At 41.7% G+C, this 14,594-nt stretch overlaps 2 protein-coding genes and 2 non-coding genes across 4 annotated transcripts; 1 reads left to right on the forward strand and 3 right to left on the reverse strand.

Annotated features, from left to right (window-relative positions):
* Nucleotides 1-330: 330 nt before the first annotated feature.
* Nucleotides 331-7,882, reverse strand: Y56A3A.6 (WH2 domain-containing protein). Its single transcript, NM_067138.5, has 8 exons — nt 7,827-7,882; nt 7,725-7,771; nt 4,865-4,925; nt 3,682-3,854; nt 3,283-3,634; nt 2,932-2,992; nt 2,664-2,880; nt 331-1,923 (listed from the first exon to the last, which is right to left on the reverse strand). The coding sequence occupies exons 1-8, from the start codon at nt 7,869-7,871 to the stop codon at nt 483-485; spliced, it is 2,397 nt and encodes a 798-aa protein (NP_499539.1). The 5' UTR covers nt 7,872-7,882; the 3' UTR covers nt 331-482.
* Nucleotides 7,883-10,792: 2,910 nt separating this feature from the next.
* On the forward strand, nt 10,793-10,867 carry Y56A3A.38. Its single transcript, NR_052778.1, has one exon. It is a non-coding gene; the product is annotated as an Unclassified non-coding RNA Y56A3A.38 (non-coding RNA).
* On the reverse strand, nt 10,793-10,867 carry Y56A3A.37. The gene has a single exon (NR_052779.1). It is a non-coding gene; the product is annotated as an Unclassified non-coding RNA Y56A3A.37 (non-coding RNA).
* Nucleotides 10,868-11,621: 754 nt separating this feature from the next.
* On the reverse strand, nt 11,622-12,833 carry fbxb-22 (F-box associated domain-containing protein). Its single transcript, NM_067139.2, has 2 exons — nt 12,536-12,833; nt 11,622-12,492 (listed from the first exon to the last, which is right to left on the reverse strand). The coding sequence occupies exons 1-2, from the start codon at nt 12,616-12,618 to the stop codon at nt 11,673-11,675; spliced, it is 903 nt and encodes a 300-aa protein (NP_499540.1). The 5' UTR covers nt 12,619-12,833; the 3' UTR covers nt 11,622-11,672.
* Nucleotides 12,834-14,594: the final 1,761 nt, after the last annotated feature.

Here is a 14,594-nt window from a genome sequence, read left to right on the forward strand (position 1 = left end):
ATTAGTATATTGGTGAAGTTTTAAAAAATTTGTGTGATTGGTTTTGAATAAAATAATTTTTTTGAAAATTGGAATACATATTAATTGGGAGCTAAACTAAAACTGGAATTTCAGTCAGATTTTGAACGGTGGGTATTAATTTTTTGTGCTTATATTATTATTCAGACATCGGTTAGTATAATCGGTTAGTAGATTGGTAGTTAAAAAAAATTTGGGTGTTTGGTTTTGAAGAAAATAATTTTTTGAAATTTGTAATATGTTCATCGGCAATGGCTGGTGGCCTAGAATTTCCCAATTAGGCCATCAAATCTGAAATTAAAAAAGCACATATTCAGCTGTAAAATAATTTATTCAACGTGTTTTTCTTCACAAATCACAGAAAATATTCAAGATTAAATGGGCTAGATGTTGACAACGACGAAAATAAGATTAAAACCAGTTTCAGTTCATTTTTCTTCTTCAAACAAAAAAAAGCGTATAAATTAAGCAGATTGAGCAACACGGGCGGCCCGTAGCCTTCCAGCTTCTCGAATTTCATTCATCAACGAGTCCCTTAGGTCGGGATTCTTGGGCTGTGGAGGAGCAGCTGCCAGAGGTGGTGGAGGAGGTGGCGGAGGAGGAGTTGAGGATGGACGATTGCCGGATGCTTCCACTGATTCGACAACTTTTCCTAGGGAGATTCCAGATTTTTCAGCAGGCATGCCGACTTTCCGAAGCTTCGGACCTTTCAGCACATCCGAGATGTCAAATGAGGTGTCTACTTTTGTCGGGGCGGCTCGAGGAGCCATCGGTGCCTGCTGAACGGGTGCCGGCTTAATCGAGATTACTGTAGGTCCCACTGATCCTTTGGGGTACGGTGGTGACGTTGCAGATGTTACTGTTACCGTAGCCTTCGATGACGTGGCAGACAGAATGCCCACCTGGCTTCTTCGATTCGCCGGGGGCGGTTGATCGGTGGAGACGGATCTTGCCGCTGGAGGAGCGGGGCTCGTCACTTTTTGCACAGGTGCCGAGATTTTCCGATAGGTTACTGGAGACGGTACCTCAGTGTTGTTCAGGGGTCTTCTCTGTGGAGTTGGAGATGTTGGAGGGATTTTTCGGTAGGATACCGGGGACTGGGTCGCTGTTACTTGACTTTTCCGGATCACCGAAGGAGAGGCTGTCATGGGATTTTGATCTACCGACGCGGCACGAATCATTAACGGAGATGACACCGGTCTTGGTTTTACTTCCACTGGCTTTGATCTTTGGTAATTGTTACCATTCTGATCAACTGATGCTGCACGAACCATTGGTGGAGCAATCTGTGGATGTGCTTGTGGCTTCTCATACACCTTCTTCTCCTCTTTCACTGGAACTGATGAGTAGATCTTCGCTGGTTCCGGAGTCTTTCGCAAAAGCTTCGGAGAAGACGAGTACTCGGGTCCGGTGTACGGAGTTGGAGATAACTTTACAGGATGAGGTGTCACAGGTGCAGGCTTCTTCCCATTCATTTGAAGTCTCACATAGCCATTTGTTGGTACAGATGGCATACGAGGAGCCACCACAGTTTGCTGCTCTTTCCGGTAGTCCGAGAGCTTTGGTGGAGGATTTTTAGGGATTGGCGGGGCGATTTCTTCGTAGACACCGTCTGGCTCAAGGCCTGGCGATTTCATAGCCTTGTACTCGACCATTCTCGGGCCTGGAGATGATTTTCGGGGTGAAGCTTGAGATTCTAGGGCTCGCGGATTCCGATACTGCTTGACCTCTTTCTCACGTTGACGTTGCTCCTCAACTTCTCGTCGAAGCCTGTCCACAGCTACGGTGTTTTGTGAAGGAGGGTTTTTTGGAGAAGCACTAGTGACTACAATATTCCGGTTTTCGTCAGTCTTCGGAGAAATTATATTTCCATTTGGCACTGGCGACTTTGGAGATAGCTTCTCCCTGAAAGAATGACAAGGTAAATTAAAGAAAAGGTATTGTTTAGGCCTTCGGGGCACTGTTGTTTAAAATCGTTTTTTGTGTTCACATGGTGTCATGCTGTCCCATCATGTTTTGATCTACAAAAAAATGCGGGAATGCTTTGCCAAAAAAAATGTGACGGCAGCACGTTCTCAATAAAACCCTAGGTCCCCAGCCATTTCTTTTTTTAGTTTTTTGTGTTCACGTGGTGTCTGGCTGTCCCATCACGGTTTGATCTACTAAAAATGCGGGAATGCTTTGCCAAAAAAAAATGTGACGGCAGAACGTTCTCAATAAAACCCTAGGCCCCCAGCCATTTCTTTTTTTAGTTTTTTGTGTTCACGTGGTGTCTGGCTGTCCCATCACGGTTTGATCTACTAAAAATGCGGGAATTTTTTGACCAAAAAAAATGTGACGGCAGAACGTTCTCAATAAAACCCTAGGTCCCCAGCCATTTCTTTTTTTAGTTTTTTGTGTTCACGTGGTGTCTGGCTGTCCCATCACGGTTTGATCTACTAAAAATGCGGGAATTTTTTGACCAAAAAAAGTGACATCAGCACGTTTTTAACCATTCGAAATCAGTTGTGAACTCTGCCGCATTTTTTGTAGACCTACGTAGATCAAATCGACATGGTTCTCCGACTCTGCAGAATTGCGGCGTTTACAAAGCTGGCAGGAAGATTGCCTATTGGCGTGCCTGCCTGCCTTAACTCATAGCTTACCTTGAAGTTCTCTTATACACTGTCCCACCAGGCGCTGCCTGTGGAGCAACCGGCGGGGATCGATTCTGCGCAGGTTGTGAAGGTTGTGAGTAGAAATTCCCGTACTGCGGAATTTTGAGCGGCAGTTGTTTTTTCACATTATTATTATTATTGTTGTGATTATTGTTGCCAGAGCTTGAACTAGATTGGCTAGACGCTGATCCAGTTTTTGGAAGATCTGAAAGCATTTGAAATTTTGTATAATGCCGTCAGAAGTGATCTTCCATACCTGAAGTGATCTGATTGTCCAACAGCATTTTCAGACGTTCGTGTTCTTTTAGCACTTCGGCCTGAAAACATTCTATTGTATTAGGCTTACTTTAATGGCTCAGGCCCAGGTTAGGCTCAGTGAGAAGCTTTTAGGACAAATTGGGAAGCGTCAACTGGTCCTATAACTGGAACCCGATAAGACGACTGAACGACCCAGCTCCAAAAGATAGGATGTGGGCTAACAGCTGGGACACTAGACTATGCGCCAGGTGACGCCGGCTTTCACTTGTCCGATAACGGCCTAAACTCCCCCAATCGCTGGCCCGGTATAGGCCTATTTTTTGGAGATCAGTCAGTCGGCGAACCTTACCTTCATCCTTTCCTCCCTAATCGACCCTCCATCCGCCAGCTTCATCTGATTCCACTCGTCGAACTTTGTCAGCAAGCTCTTATACATCGCCTCGTAATCGATTCCATTCTCCTGTTTCCGATGCGGGGGTGGTGGTGGAGGAATCGTACTTGACACGGAGGCTGTCGAAGTTTGACGGTAGTGTGGTACACGATTTGGAGCAGGTGATTGCGGCGTCGGAGCAGCCTTCGGAGAGATGGGAGCTGCTGCTGCTGCTGCTGGTGGTGGTGGTGGTGGAGGAGCTGCTCGTTTTGTGCGTTGCTTCTGCACAATTGGAGACTCATCGTATTGGCTCACCGGTGTGGAGATTACTCTGTAAAAGGCGTCCATAGTTTTTCCAGACTTAGACAAAAAACTCACGACTCTTCATCCTCCAGTACTATGTTGCTCTTTCTCGTGACGACTACCGAACCAGCTGTCTCATCAGATCCATCTGAAACCACGGATGAGGTGGCTGATGGTGGAAAAGATGCGCGTACAGTGCCGGGAGGGGAGTAATGGATCACACTTGTCTGGGCAACGCTGCCTTTTCGCTAAAAAATTGGCAGATTTTGTAGAGTATAAGGGTGGATTGGACACTCATGGTGCATCGATCATTGAACTTTGAAGGCTCATATTTCGGTTCTTTTTGGTTGTATTAGAAAATTGTCAACTATCAAAATAGATAGAATTTGTTGTACTATAGTTTTGTAGTAATGAATTTATTGATATCTAGAAATTGCACACTGCTATGAGCTGCCAAAGCGACAAGAACAAGACTAGCGTTACACATGGTGCATCGATCAATGAACTTTAAAAGCTCATAGCTCGGTTATCTTTCATGCTATCTGAAAGCTGTCAACTAAAACGATATCCATTTTTTGTTATTAAATAATCTGGTGGTAAAAGAATGCCGATATCTCTAAGTTGAACTGCCACAGAAGTACGCTATAGAAAAGCGTTGCACATGGTGCATCGACCAATAAACTTTGAAGGCTCATATTTCGGTTATCTTTGATGTTATCAAGAAGTTGTCAACTAACAAAATATTCATCTATATAATCTGTATAATCTGGTAGTATATAATTCGGTAGTAAAAGAATGCTGATATCTCTAAGTTTAACTGTCACAGAAGGCCGCGTTAAACATGGTGCATCGACCAATAAACTTTGAAGGCTCATATTTCGGTTATCTTTGGTTCTACCAAAAAGTTGTCAACTGACAAAATATTCATTACTTGTTATTGTATAACCTGATAATAAAAAATGCTAATATCTCTAAGCTTAACTGCCACAAAAAGCCACTATAGACAAGCGTTAAACATGGTGCATAAAGCTATTAAATTTGACAGCTCAGATCTCCATTGCCGCTGGTTCTACCAAAAAGTTGTCAACTAACAATATGTACACAATTTGTTCACGTACCGCTTTCTAATTGATTGTTTATTAAAGCTTTCACACTGGACTAAGTTCCAAGGTTCCGAAAAAACCGTTAAAAATTAGGCACATTTTTAGGTGGCAAACATACATAATTTAATAAAACTCTATACAAAACTTGAACTTACCGGTGGCATAACAGGTTCAGGAACAACTGCCGTTTCCTCTGATGATGGTGGTGGTGTAGTTCTGCAATTCAATCATTTTTCTCTTTTTCTCTTTTCCTAGCTGGTGTAGAAAAGAGAGTACCTAAAACTATACGATACAGAAATGGAAAAGGGGAGAGGGGGTATAATGTTGCGCATATTAATGTGAAAAGTGGGTATTTATATATATATATATACATATTAGCTGATTTAAAACCGAGGGGTACACATTTCTAGTGGGAGGGCAACAAGTGGTCAAGTGAAACTGGTCAAAACTACATATTATACCGAAAGAAAAGGAAATGGGAAAAGTCATTGAAATTAGGTAGGTAGGTATGTAGGTAGGCAAGAATAAACTAGGCACGTAGGCTGACAGGTAGGTAGGTAGGTAGGTAGGTAGGTAGGCGTGCAGGCGCGCAGGAGGATGAGCCAGGCACGAAGGAAGGCTAGAGTTCGGCAAGCCATTTGGTAAGCACTTAGGGAGGCATGTAGGAACTTGAGAAGAGGAAGTCGTGAGGCATCCGGAAGGCAGGTAGGCATGTAGGCAGGTAGGCAGGCAAAAGGTAAGAACGTATGTAGGAAAGTATGAGGTAGGCAAGTAGGCATGCATAAGGTAGAAACTTAGGGGGGCATATAGGCATAAAAACGACAGCTAAAAATTTGGTAATCAGGCGTGGTGTAGTTACGTAGGCAGGCAGGTAGGCATAATGCGGACACTTAGGCAGGTGAGGTAGGCCGTAGGCAGGCATGAAGTAGGTACGTAGGGGAACTGCACTCAACTTTCGAATTTCGAATTTATGAAGTTGCTTCTTTGGAAAAAAAATTGAGAACAATTTTCAGAACTTTGATTCAAAATTTCAAAACTTAGGGTAATTTCAAAATTTCCCTAATTTTGTAGATCAATCTCAAAACTAAATACAACACATTTGACGCGCAATTTTTCCAAAATTCCCCCGTCCGAAACACTAGACTTTTACTGTTCGCTTTTTACAAAAAAAAAAAAGCGAATCCCTTTTCAAGTGGTCATTTTCGATTCGAAATACCACAAAAAAAAACTTTCACGTCACATACAAGAGGATATACAATAAAACTGGATGTTTATGAAAATGCGAAACGAAACGGCAAAAGAACATGAAAGCTTTGCAATGGAGAAGCTCACCAGCTGGAGAGGAGCTGAGCAAACAATATATTTGACACTTTTTGAATAAAAATTGTTAGACGGAAGAGTGAGAGAGCGTCAGTTGCGCCAAAAATTAGTGATCAGGAAAATTGTGTTTCTTGGGAGTAGGCTTGTAGGCAAGGAGCCATGCCTACTGTGGAAAGTTTTGAAATTTGAGCAGCTGTATTAGAAAAGGTCTACCGTGATAGGTTTCAAGTACCTACACTATACCTGCCTGCCTACGTGCCTATATTATGTTTTCTTACCTAAGTGCTTGCCTCATGTGTACCTGCCTATGTACCTATCTCATGCTGCCTGCCTGCTTGTGTGCCTGCCATATGCTTGGCTGCCTAAGTACCGACCTTTTGCATGCCTGCTAATGGGCCTTTCGGCTTGCCTACATGGCTGTGTACTAACCTGCCTCTTTCCTGCCTGCTTACGTGCCTATATCATGCTTTCTTGCCTTTGTGCCTATCTTATGCGTACCTGCCTGTGTGCCCATCTCTCGCCTGCTTGCTAACGTGCCTGCCAATATCATGCCTGCCTGCCTGATTACGTGCCTACCACAAACCTGTCTATTTTCGTGCCTACCTCATGCCTGAATGCATGCCTAAGTGCCGATCACATGCCTACCTACCTACGTGACTACCTGCCATCTTACTTCCCTATGCCAAGCCTACCTTAGGAGGCCCTTAGATCTTGCCTGCCTGCATACGTGCCTACCTCTTGCTTGTTTGCCTGACTGACTATAGCCTATAGGCAGGCCTACCTACGCCTACCCCTCAAAATAACAAATTGCACTAATTTTGTCTTATCAAATTCCATTATCAGCAGGAAAATTAGTTGAACTGGAAAAAAGGCCACGTCACCAATTGCAACAGTATCTCTAAATCTAATAAAACAAAACGGAATTCTTTGGAAAAAGAAATAAAATTGTCATGATCTTCATTTTCCAATTAATATCCACATCATCACTTCTTTTTTCAACAACAAATCAAGTGAAAACAGATGAGAAGTGGTGTTGAAATGAATAAAGTTTTTTTTTTGGAAAATGGAAATGACCAAGCGGAATTGTTTGGAAAAGGGGCTGGCGGGTGGGGAAATGGAAAAGTGATTGGATTTTAGATCGGAAGTGTTGAAAGATTAAATCCAGACACAAAACTACCATGCCTAGTGTGCCTGCCATGCCTACCATGCCTACCATGCCTAGCATGCCTACCATGCCTACCAACACCGTCAAAATAAAAATTATCAAAAAGCTCAAAAAAAAAATCAAATACAAATTTTTTTCAAAATTCAATAGAAAAATTATCAAAAAATTCAAAAATGGATTTTGGGAAATTTCAGGAACTTGTCCACGGGGACTACACTGCAAGTTGCAAAAGTTTTGCCGAATTTTAGCAAATTTATAATTTTTTCTAACGCCAAGAAATATAGCACAAAAAATAGTTTCTAGGCCATGGTAGGTATGGGTAGGTAAAAATTTCCCACTAAAAATTTGAAAAATTCCGGAAAAAATCAATGAAATTTTTTTTTTTCAAATTTCAAAAATTATTTTGTGAAAATTTGGTCTCAAAAAAGTGACACTCGTCCACAAGGACTACACGGAAAGTTGCAAAACATGAACACACATTCCCAAAAAAGACCCTCAGACAAGCCAATAAATGGGCGGAGCTTACAAACCTGTTTGAGTCATTCGGAGGTGGAGCCGCTGGCGCTGGCGTGGTTTTCTGGAAAAATTTTGAAAATCTTAATTTTGGTGAACCTCTAATAAAAATAACGAACCTTTTTGAAAATTCCAAAAAATCGTTTTTCACTTTTCGACTTCATCTTCTTGACATCTATTTGAAAATTTGGGAAAATTGAGAAAAAGAAATGAGTTGGCAGAAAAAGTAAAAAAAAAAGTGAGCACAATTGTATGTAGGTTAAGGAAAACTGATAAGGAAGTCATAGAGAGAGTGGAGAATTTGATAGTGATAAGGACAATAAGAAATAGTGTGTAGTGGGAAGAGACGCAGAGAACAAAGAGTTGGAAAAACGGAGGAGGAGGACGCGCGGGTTACTGGATTTTTGATACCGAAAATGGAGAAGAACTGTTGCTATTTGAAAATTTACTGTTCACTTGATTCCGAATTTGCGCGTAAAGTTTGGTGTAATCAAGTGGTGTCAAATGTGTCCCATTTCGGTGTGATCTACCGAAAATGCGGGATTTTAGACGTAGACTTCTCAACAGATTTCGTATAGTTAAGAGCGTGCCACATTTTTCTCTGCAAAAAATTCCCGCATTTTTTGTAGATCACACACGCGTGTGTATTGAACCAGTGTGTACCAGACATCATACCTTACGCGCAATTTTTTAGAGCAATTTTCAACCTTCAGTGCTGTTGCCCGCTACTTTTTTGCGCGTCAAATTTGATGAATTAAACCCGGTATTACACAGTTTCAAAATATGAGGTTGTAAGTAAAATACATCACATTTGACGCGCAAAAGTTTGAATTTTGATTTTATTCTCGTTTTTTCAATAGAATTCAAATTTTTGAAAAAAAAAACGATAGGTTTACCCGAAAATTCAAAAATAACAATTTGCGCGTCCAATATGACGCATTCAGCCTGTGTTTGCACAGTTTTAAAAGTACGAGGTTCACCGACAAAATTACATCACACCTGACGCGCAAACTGGATTTTCAATAACTTCACGGATTTCTGGCTTCCCTCAAAAATTGAAATGGAAGAGTTTGCCGAACTAGACCATCTTGGCTCGACCATGTCTGGGGTAGATTTACGGCGCGTTGCGTATCGCGTCGCGGCTTGTAAAACAAAATCTATTTGTCCGTGTGGAGTACACGACTTTCCCACGCGTTGTCCGGCGGGCGATTGTCAATGAAGCGCGAGAAATTCAATGAGGAAGGCCCTAACTTTTTGGGCAAAAAATTTTAAATTTTTGTTCGAAAATCAACAAATTAAATTAAACATAAAACTTTAAAAAATATTGAAAAAAAATACAGTTCCCCTAATTTATAGCTTGCCACTTTAAAACGATATAGAAACACGGTGGTTTTTTACGCCTGCCTATTTCATGCCTGCCTACGTGTCTACATTCTGAGGCAGGCAGGCAAAAGATTATAGTCCAAAAAATTCGTGAGAAAGCTTCTTGTATTTGCCCTCTAAGTTTAGAATGTAATTTTATTCGAAACGGACAAAGTGCAACAAGATGTTTGTCTAGCAAAACCAGAATCATACATATTCCTAGTTTTTTTTTCAATTATGAAAACATTTTCACACACACACACACACACACACACACACTACATATTACCATGTTCCGTTTTACGGAAAGAACATCTAAAAGTGGAAAAGTGATGAGAATGGGAGAGTTCACAAGGAGTCTATTAGGCCTGGGGAAACGACGATTTGGCGGGAGGAGAGGTAAGGAAAAAGAAATCGGTTTCAAGTGGAAAAGTGATGGAATGAACGGAGAGAGAGAGATGGAGAGAGATGGAGAGACAATCATGCAATTGTTCGTGTGAAATACAATATATGCACACACAAATACAAACGAACAGCATTGTCCCCCGGAGCCACTTGAAGAACACGTTATAGTTTTTATTCATAATTTGTTGATGGCTCCTGTGCAACTTTGCCAGAAAACAAAATTAAGAAAAAAATCCTACCATGCCGATCATACCTACCATGCCTACCATGCCTAGAATGCCTACCAAGCCTACCATGTCTAACATACCTACCAAAAAAAAATCACGAGAAATTAAAAAAAAAGAGCAATGTGTAGGCACTTGATAGAAATGATAATTTGAACATTGTCTGCTTGGAAGCCGCCATGCGTAGGCGTAGGACAAGCCTACGTAAGCAATACGTAGGCATGTAGGCAGGCAATTTTCTAGGTTCGCAAAAATTTCAGTATTATAAATCGGCTGTGAACTTGTCTTCGTTGGGATGTCACATTTCTAAAAAATCAACTTTTGTGAAATCTGCAAATTTTCAAGCACAATTTTATCAAAAAATTGAAAATTACCTGCCTGCCTGCCTATGTCTGACATGTGCCTCTACGAGTGCTGTTTCACTTTGTAGTGTATTTAGAACTCTTACTGCGAATTTCATGAACTACAATGGAGTTTCTGAAAAACTGCAAAAACAGGCGTAAGGTGGGCACGAAGGCACGCAACGTGCCTGCAGTTATAAAACTTTTTTAGATTGTTTTTTTTCAAAAAGTTCTTTTCTTTTCTTCATTTTAGAAAAAAAAATCATTTTCCAATGAGCATAACTAAAAAATTAATAGTGTACAAAAAATGTTAGGCATGGTAGGCACTCTAGGCTGGTAGGCATGGTAGGCTTAGTAGTGCATTTCTGTAGTTAACAAAGCGGCTGACAATTTTTCTCTAGGTCATTCTAGAATTTTCATAAAATTTTCTATAGTTCACAAACTATTAACAATATTGATTAGGTAGGTAGGCATGAGGTGAAGCCGGGCTGGTTAGAAGCAGGCGTCAGGCCCTGAAACCGCGCCTGCCTAACATGGAAGCCCTAAAAAAGATTGTTTCTGTACATATAGAAAAAAAAGTATCCAAATTCAAAATACAAAAACCTGAAAAAAATTGAAAAAAAAAAACTAAAATCAAAACAAGCTTTTAAGCGAGACTACTCCAAAACTTTCCAACTCCTCTTCCATAGGTGATAAGACGGGCGGGTAACAGGTAAGAAAGAGACAGAAAGAGTACATATATTATGCACGCGTTGTCTGCGTCTCTCCCTCTCGTACACTATTTCACCAGGTTTTGACAGTTATATGGGGTGTGGTCGAGCACACACATAAACATACAAATAGGTCTCAAAGGGAACGTGGAACTGTGTGATAGAGTAAGACAATGGAAGAAGTGATAGTGTTTAGAAGGAACATTTAGTATTGGTGGGAAATTCTAAATTTTGATGTGGTAAAGTTATGGGTGTTTATGATTAGTCATGTTTTTGGAATTGCAAATTCCAGGTACCTATAATTGAAAATATTATTGATAAGAATTTCATCAAACCACAAAACAAAAATATCATGACGTAGGCGGAAATTGGAACGTTCATAGTTCATAGGTTTGACTATTTAAATGTGGAGTACCGAAATCTGAGACTTTGCTTTTTTAGGATCAAAATAAGTGGATTTTAGGGTCTTTTTTCCTGAACTTTGAACCGCCATAACTTTTTTTTTTTGAGAAATTTTCAAAACGTCTCATTGCGAAATTCAGTAGTTTTGGGCCATTTAAGGGCCTAAAAGAGCAAAGTATCAGATTTCGGTACTCCGCCTTTAAACGTGGAGTACCGAAAAATACAGAGATTTGCTTCAGATAATTCCTTATAAAAAGTTATGGTGGTTCATAGAGCAACTTATTACCAATCTATACAGTTTTTCAGAGGAATCTAAATTTTGCTCATAACTGCCTTACGGTAAGCTTACAGCTTTGGGCAAGGTTTTAAAAATGTCTTTATTAAGTTTCAAGACGTTTTGTCAAATGCTGCTCAATATTGACACGACACCTTTTTTCAAAAAGAGTACTGTACCATATCCCCGAACTCGTTTTTCCTTGTGAAAACTTTATTGGACACAAAAATTATAAAAATTCAATAAATCAGTGTTGGACAGTCATATTAAAATAAAAATTATAGACTGGATTCCACTCGATGATTGCTTTTGTTCCATCGGGTCTCGAAATTTCGAAGGTTCTCCAATATTTATTCTTGTGAGTTTCAATATAATTCATGTTTTGAAATAGTAAGGTTTCGAAATATGGGTCTCGTACCCTTGGCGAATTATGGATACAGAATTTAGTTAAACGGGGATTGGATCCTTTAATCCATGATCTCATGAAAAGATTCAATTCCATGTCGGAAACATCGTTGCCACTTATCGAGAAGTTCGAACAATTGGAAATCAAAATGTCGTTAAGCGTCACTTTTGTCGTAACTTCTAGGTGAAATAAATTGTGTGAAAGGATTTGAGTATTGATTGGTGCTTTGTAAACTTCCAAATATCTTAAAGAAGGGAACAGTTTAAGCAGGTGACAACTTTGAATTTCAGAAGATGCAATATCGACTGCAACAGTTTCCATATCCTTCACAATTTCGTAGACTTCGTCAATATTTGGTTCCCAAAGAACCAATTTAATAGAGTTGTGCCTACAGAGTACATAAGCAACATGTTCAATCCAATGTTTCTCAGTGAATCCGGGTACAGTCAGCGTTATATATGTTCCCTCATCCGTGTAACTTCGTAATTCGGCATTCTGGGTCGATTCGTCAATGTCGAAGCAAAAATTAAAATTTTCAAACCGCTTTCCCACAACGGTGATTGAAGTAAATGGCACAAATTTGAATGAAAAACATTTCGGATATCCTTTCAACGTAGCTATGAGTTGTTTGATATTCTTCGAGAGAATTGATAGACATAAACTGAAAGAAGATAATATTCTATTGAAAGCAGTTTAAAACTCACTGTTCTACTACGCCCATTAATTTCAAAGACTTTTGAAGTACAGAGTCTGGGAGACAGAGAATAGGATAAGGGACAGTAGCCATGTCGATAAAAGAACAAGAAGAATGAAAGAAATGGTTCTGTCAATGAGCTAATGGAGAAAGAGGGGGAAAAGATACAGACTAGTATGGCTGGAAAAGGTCAGCAGGCTCAGTTGGCTGTAAGTAGGGCTGTTATGTATAAAAATGTTATGTATAAGGACGTCCTCTCTTGTCTCCATCGATTTTTGAGAGCCGATTCCAGCGTCCCCGTAACCGAAAACGGAGGCCAAAGATCAAGGGGGTAGTCCCTTGTTGTTGTTGTGCAAATTCAAAAAATCCTTGGTCCAGGTTTTATGGAGGGGTGGTTCCGTTTCCTCCGGGGTCGAAGGGGGTCGTGGAGAGGCCCAGGGCCTCGGCCACTTCCACCGGCTTCTCCCACAGGTCCTTTGGGAGCAGAGGGACCGAGGAGATGCAGGTCAAAAGGTGATTCACGTCACCCTCCACACTTCCACATTTCCTGCAAGGGGAAATGCTTCTGTTTTCAATTCTGGCAACGTAAGAACCACATAATCTTGAGTGGCCACAGCGCAATCTGGCAAGCTCAGTCCGGGTTTCACGAGGGAGCTCTTCCTCCGATTTGCAGATTTTTGGTGCAGCAGTTCCTAGTATTTTGTTCGTCGGTCGGTTCGCCAGGAAGTGAGCAACGAATTTTGTGTGGTTTAGTTTCTGCAGGCTTTTTGTGGAGCCAGGGTGATTCTTCCAGTCGTCTAGTGTCTTGTCAGGGAAATCCAGCGGGGGTTCCCTGGGCGGCTTGCTACTTCTTGTCGTGTTGCGTGCCAACTTTCTGCGGCCTGTTAGACCGTTTGATGGATGTCCCGCAGATTTTATCATGGATATCGCATATTGCTGGTTCATGAGCTTAATTTTGTGGGATAAGGGAAGGATGCCCGCCTCGTCGTGGATGTGGTATCCAGGGGTGTCTTTTGTGAGGCCGCAGCAGACGCGCAGGATTGCCCTGTACGATGAGTCAAGGCTGTCCATCCTCGTGGGCTTCACAAGTTGAGACCAACTTTGGCAGGCGTAGGTGGCGCCCGGTTTGGTGATGGCTTTGAACGTGGTAAGCATGAGTTCCTTGTTGCTGCCCCAGGTGGTCCCGGCGAGTCCTTTCATCTGATTCAGCTGGCTCTGGAGTCTCTTCTTGATTTGGGCGTGGTGTTCGCGCATGCAGAGCATGGAGTCAAAGTGAAGCCCTAAGAGACGGCACTCGTTTGTGGTAGGAATTTGGATTCCCTCCCAGGTAAGCAGGCTTAGTGGGTGGGGGCAGAGCAAGGGTGGAAGAGGCAGTGGTGTTAGTGGCGGGTCCTGGAGGCCTGGAAGGTCTTGTGGTGGTGGTTGATCCAGAAATAGAGCAGCCGGCGCAGAAAAAGCCATGGTGGCTGGAGGGGTTTTTCCCGATGTTGGCGCATCTCGCATGTGTCCAGACTCTGCACAGGCTCGCCATACATTTGATAGTGGTTTCCTTTTTCCCGTCGGCGTTCTTGTTGCAGATGGAGCAGGGCCATTTAACAGTGGGTCCTGGGTTGCTTTCGACGTCGCCAGATCTGACGAGAAGCTTCCTCTTGAGGAAGGTGGTGTGTGGGAGGGATGGTGTTTCACATAGCGACGCGCTCCCTCTTAGCGCCGCTCTGTCCGAAAAAACTTTGAGGCTCTTGGAGCACTCCTCCGTTTGGTCCAGACGTGGTTTTGAATTTAGGTGTTGATGGGTATTGGCCCCGTTTCCGGGGGACTCCTGGCCCGCGTTGAGGGTCCCATCTGTACCAGGAGGGGGTAGTCCCTCATAACATCCCTAGCTGCAAGTCATATCTATGAAATTTCTGGTAAGCCAGGGGTACTTTGGCACTTATCAAGTTAACTCAATTAAGATTAAATTTTTTAACATTAAAATTTAATTTAAGGGATAGTAGCGCCAGTGGGGAAATTGTTAAAAACCACTCATTTGGTCCCAAAATGACCAAATATCATAATAAAACTTTCCAAAA

The sequence above is a fragment of the Caenorhabditis elegans genome, chromosome III, assembly GCF_000002985.6.
Source record: "Caenorhabditis elegans chromosome III".
In the NCBI taxonomy this organism is placed as follows: Eukaryota; Metazoa; Nematoda; class Chromadorea; order Rhabditida; family Rhabditidae; genus Caenorhabditis; species Caenorhabditis elegans.